Source organism: Vigna unguiculata, chromosome 7, assembly GCF_004118075.2.
Source record: "Vigna unguiculata cultivar IT97K-499-35 chromosome 7, ASM411807v1, whole genome shotgun sequence".
Classification (NCBI taxonomy): domain Eukaryota; kingdom Viridiplantae; phylum Streptophyta; class Magnoliopsida; order Fabales; family Fabaceae; genus Vigna; species Vigna unguiculata.
The window spans coordinates 18,948,586-18,953,555 of NC_040285.1; the positions used below are offsets into that span (position 1 = coordinate 18,948,586).

The 4,970-nt window shown below is 37.3% G+C and overlaps 1 protein-coding gene across 1 annotated transcript; it reads left to right on the forward strand.

Moving 5' to 3' along the window:
- Positions 1 to 213: 213 nt before the first annotated feature.
- On the forward strand, positions 214 to 2,252 carry LOC114190164 (protein OSB1, mitochondrial-like). The gene is made up of 4 exons (XM_028078954.1): positions 214 to 727; positions 1,384 to 1,462; positions 1,542 to 1,636; positions 1,836 to 2,252. Exons 1-4 carry the CDS (start codon positions 260 to 262, stop codon positions 2,022 to 2,024), a joined length of 831 nt encoding a protein of 276 aa, XP_027934755.1. The 5' UTR covers positions 214 to 259; the 3' UTR covers positions 2,025 to 2,252.
- Positions 2,253 to 4,970: the final 2,718 nt, after the last annotated feature.

A 4,970-nucleotide genomic window follows, 5' to 3' on the forward strand; every position in this document is an offset into this window, starting at 1 on the left:
TCTAAAATTTGTTTGAAGGTGTGATTTACATAACTTTGCTCAAATAGTTGAAGTATATTTCTAAGATTTTGAAAAAGTTAGGAGGTGCAAAAGAAATTCGGAGGTGAAGGAAGAAAGCCCAATATACAATTTACAGAACCAGGCTCTTCATAATGGGCCAAAGCCCAAATCCCAGTTCGATGTGTCGGAAACTGATTACAAATTTATAGTTTCCTTATCTATCTGCGACTGTAGTGAGGAAGCACTCAGAGAAACAGACATGGCGTTAGAGCAAGCAGTATCATCGTCTACAACCTCGAGAAACGTGCTCGTCTTCCCCAAAACCCTCCTTTCGAAACCCCACTTCGGAGTTGCTTCTTCTCCCTCGTGGAGAACGCAACGCTGGAAAGGGTTGGGGAGCTTGAAGTGCTCCATGACAACGACGTCGTACCCTAAGCCCTCCGAGATTCCGTGGCAGAAGGAGCTCTGCAACTCCGTCAACCTCATCGGCATCGTCTCCGTCCCCGTCGAAATCAAGCATCTCCCATCCGGCAAAGTAGTCGCCTGGACCTGCCTCTCTGTCAAGAAAAGCGCCACCCAAACTTCGTTGATAAACCTCACTTTCTGGGACGACCTCGCGCTTGTCGCTTCCCAGCATCTTCAGAAAGGTCACCAAGTTCACGTTTCCGGTCGCCTCATAACCGACACCGTAGAAAGCGAGGAAGGCAAAACCAACACCTACTACAAGGTTTTTCTTAACCCCAATTTGACTATGGTCTAGGGTTTAAGTAAAGTTAGACAAGTACTTATTTAAAATTGTTTAATTGCTAATTTTACATTTTAGTATTTATATTTAAAATTGATCTCTTTTAATCCAAAATACGTTGTATTTTTAATTTGTTTAGTGCTTAGTTGTTTAGACAATAGGAATAAAGGAACAATTACTAGAAGATAAATAAAGGCTAAATGTATCAAAATCGTACTTTGAACGTACTAAAATATATATTTTTTAAGTATATTGTATACTCAGGAAGGACTATGAGTAATGAAATCTTGAAAAAATTGTGTGTTTGGTAAGGTAGTTGAAATCATATAAGCTGATTAAAACTTGTAAGTTTAGAACTTGAAAGTTATAAGCTAGGACCTGCTGATGGAATTGAAAATGTGTCCTAACATTAGTGAATGAACTAGTCGATAAATAGAAATTGATGTAAAGGAAAATGTCGAGATATTTGAGGTAGAAAGAGGTTTCAAATTAACTAGTGAAGATAAAAGTTACAAGATACTGCCAAACAAGTTTATTTTGGTATTTGTATACTAGTCATAACTTATTTAGTTAATGTACATTGTGATACTTCTTAAGAACAAGCAGTTTTGACTTGGTTTTGTTTTGGATGTGACCAGGTTGTTGCTCAACAGCTGAACTTTATTGAAAGGAATCTCTCAAAGGTGCCATTGGCCGATATAGAGTCTGATGGAAATGGCAAGTGTTGTGTTCTGTGGAATGTCATGTCATCTTGGCTTGGTTTTGTGTGTTTTGCTAAATATTTTGCTTGTTTCAGGTAGGAAAGTAAGCAGTGGTACTGGTTCTGTGGTGGAATTATGGCAGGCGTTCTTTGCTAACCCAGGAGAGTGGTGGGACAATAGGATGACAAAGGTGAATCGTTAATTCAATTTGTGAATTTAGAGAAGTTGCATACTCGGTTGTTATGGTATCTTGTTGTGTTGTGGTATTCAGTGATTGTTTCAAAGGTTTTAAAAAATTTGGCCTTGGAGTTGCGTCCTCCATGTTGTTTTTTAAGCCCTTGTTAATTTTCTATTCCTTATATCTGCAAATATTTTTGGAAAATTTGCAGAGGAACCCAAAAGCCCCTGATTTCAAACACAAAGATACAGGGGAAGCTCTATGGATCGAAGGCAGATACACTCCACAATGGGTGAGCTCCCAATTGGAAATACTGGACGCAAGAATGGGGTCTAATGCTGGTCACAGCGCTAGGATGCCTGTAAATATGGTGGCTGCAGATGAAATCTTTTCGTTCTAAGCGCTCCACGTAATATTCAATTTCAACAGTGAAACTTCTTTGTACAGTTTTGCATTTTTCCCCTAATTTTAAACTTGACGTGGCGGCACTGATAATGGTAAGTTTGTCTTTGGGATCTATTTAGTTAGCACTCAATTAACTGTTTCGTATTATGCGTTCCCTGTGCACTAATATATATGTTTGATTGATGGTAGAGAATGAAATAAATTGGACTTAGATGGGATCAAATGGTTTGGAATAAAGATTTCATTCCATTTTTTTTTTTTGGAAAGAGACTGAATGAGTTATAATTTTTTAACTATTTTCTAGGTAGTTAATGATTAAAGTAAAATTTATGATAATGAATTACCATCTTATAATTTTAAATATATGTTCCGTAAAACGTGTGTCAAATTTTGGAGGAAGAAAATTAAGGACACTTCAGTCTTAGTGAGCCATAGCATGGTCAACATTGTAGACAAACTTTAATCTTGTTCTGAAATTCAACTATGGATATAAGGTCATCAACAATAAAAAAAAGTAATGATTGGTCTTCAATTCAGTTACAAAAAGCCTGGATTGGAAAAACAGCCTGCACAGACGTTTTTATCCAAATCATGTTTAGGTGTTGGGAATGAGTCCAGCACAACCTGATGAGGGTCGACTTAATCAAATAAAAACTGGTTTCATCTTGAATATGAAGCATTTATTACAGTTCAAACTTGCTTTAATTCAAGAACAATTCAATCTAACTTATTAGTTTGAATTTCAGTAACCAATACAAAATATATAAATTTAACATGGTTATTATCATTATTATTAATATTAGTATATAGTTAGAATTATTTATTATATAATACTAAGCAGAAGCCTAAAGTAAAGGGTAATTTGCGAGAAAAATTCTTAAGATGACCGAAAATAAATTCTTAAGATTTTATACAATCTAGTGCAGTTTTATGGCACCAGAAAAGCTGAGACAAAAAAATTAGCTTCGAACATTGACTAAAAAAAATATAGTTTTGAGTGATCACTTACAACTTTCCTTGAAAAATGATTCTACGAACACAGTCTGTGGCAATATGAGGAGAAAGGTTTCGTACATGTTAGCATTTCTGTTGTTATCATCATTATTTGGCGAGAAGCCTTTCTAATAATTATGAAGCAGAAGAAATTAAGACGTGTATGAGAAGAGAAAGTGACAAATTTCTATGCATTGGAATTGTGAAGGTAGTACACAGTGCAAGCACCAACTTGGTGCAATAATAAGATTGTTGGAGGAAGATAATTGATGAAATTAAAGCAAGAGTCTACGTCATGGAACTGGCGAAAATAGCAGAATCCTATGACACCACACAAGCAATAAAAGCAAGTTTATCGGATAAGGGTATTAGAGCAGACACAAGAGAGAGTAAAATTGTGAGACTGTTCTTTTATTGAATGAAAGGAGCAAGCCTTTTATACAGAGTGGAAAGAATAACGGGTTCTGTTAAAAAACAGAATACTTGACTTAACAGTTTACAAACTGACAATCAACAAACTAACACTCTTCCTTAAGTCAAGTGTTTGACAGATACAATTCCAACTCTCCTCCTTAAGTCTTCAAATCTCTCAATCTTCAAAGCTTTTGTGAATACATCTGCTAATTGTAACTCTGTCTTGCAGTATTTTACAGAAATTCTCCCTTTATTCACCATGTCTCTCAAGAAGTGATATTTTACTTCTATGTGTTTGCTTCTGCCATGACTTACAGGGTTTTTAGACAGATTTATGGCAGATATGTTATCAATTCTTAGCTCCATGGGTGCTTTTATACTGATCTTTAGTTCCTTTAATAATTCTCCAAGCCAAACTCCTTGGCACGCTGCAAGACTTCCCGATATGTATTCTGCCTCACAGCTGGACAAAGCTACCACCGACTGTTTCTTGGAACACCATGAGACAGGAGCATCATTCAGCAAAAACAAGTACCCTGAGGTGCTCTTCCTTTCCACCAAATCACCACTGTAATCTGAATCTGCGTATCCTACTAGCTCCAGTTCTGTTTTCTGTTGTCCCATAGGAAATAATATCCCATAATCTGCTGTGCCTTGGATGTATCTCAACAATCTCTTGGCTACTAGCATGTGTGACTTCTTTGGATTGCTCATGAATCTGCTTATCAATCCCACACTATAAGCCAAATCTGGTCTGTTGTTGCACAAATACCGCAAAGAACCAACAATTTGTTTGAACTTTGTCTCATTCACTGCATCTCCTGATTCATCCTTGGTTAATCTCAAGTTAACCTCAATGGGGCTCATCACTGCATTACATGAGATCATATTAAATCTCTTTAATATATCTCCAACATATTTCTTTTGATGCATGACCATTCCTGCAGTAGTGTAGGTGAACTCCATTCCAAGAAAATAGCTCAACCTTCCTAGATCTGTCATCTCGAATTCGGCCTCCATTGTCTTCTTGAACTGTTGAATGTCTTTAATGTTTGACCCAGTCACGATTAGATCATCAACATAAAGACATATGATTATCAAATCTCCTTCTGTGTTTTCTTTTACGTACACACCATGTTCAACAATGCATTTAATGAATCCAAGATCAAGCAAGAAAGAATCGATCCTTTTATTCCAAGCTCTAGGGGCTTGTCTTAATCCATACAAGGCCTTCTGTAGTTTGTAGACCTGATTCTCCTTCCCCTTTACCACAAATCCAGGAGGTTGCTGGACATAAACCTCCTCCTCTAAAGGTCCATGCAGGAATGCGGACTTCACGTCGAGCTGGAACAGTGGCCAGTTTCTCTCACATGCAACTGCTACAACTACTCTTATAGTCTCTGTACGAGCCACTGGAGCGAACACTTCAGAAAAGTCCACTCCTTGCCGCTGGAGAAATCCCTTCGCAACAAGCCTTGCCTTGTGCTTGGAGATTGACCCATCAGGATTTAACTTCTGTTTGAACACCCACTTC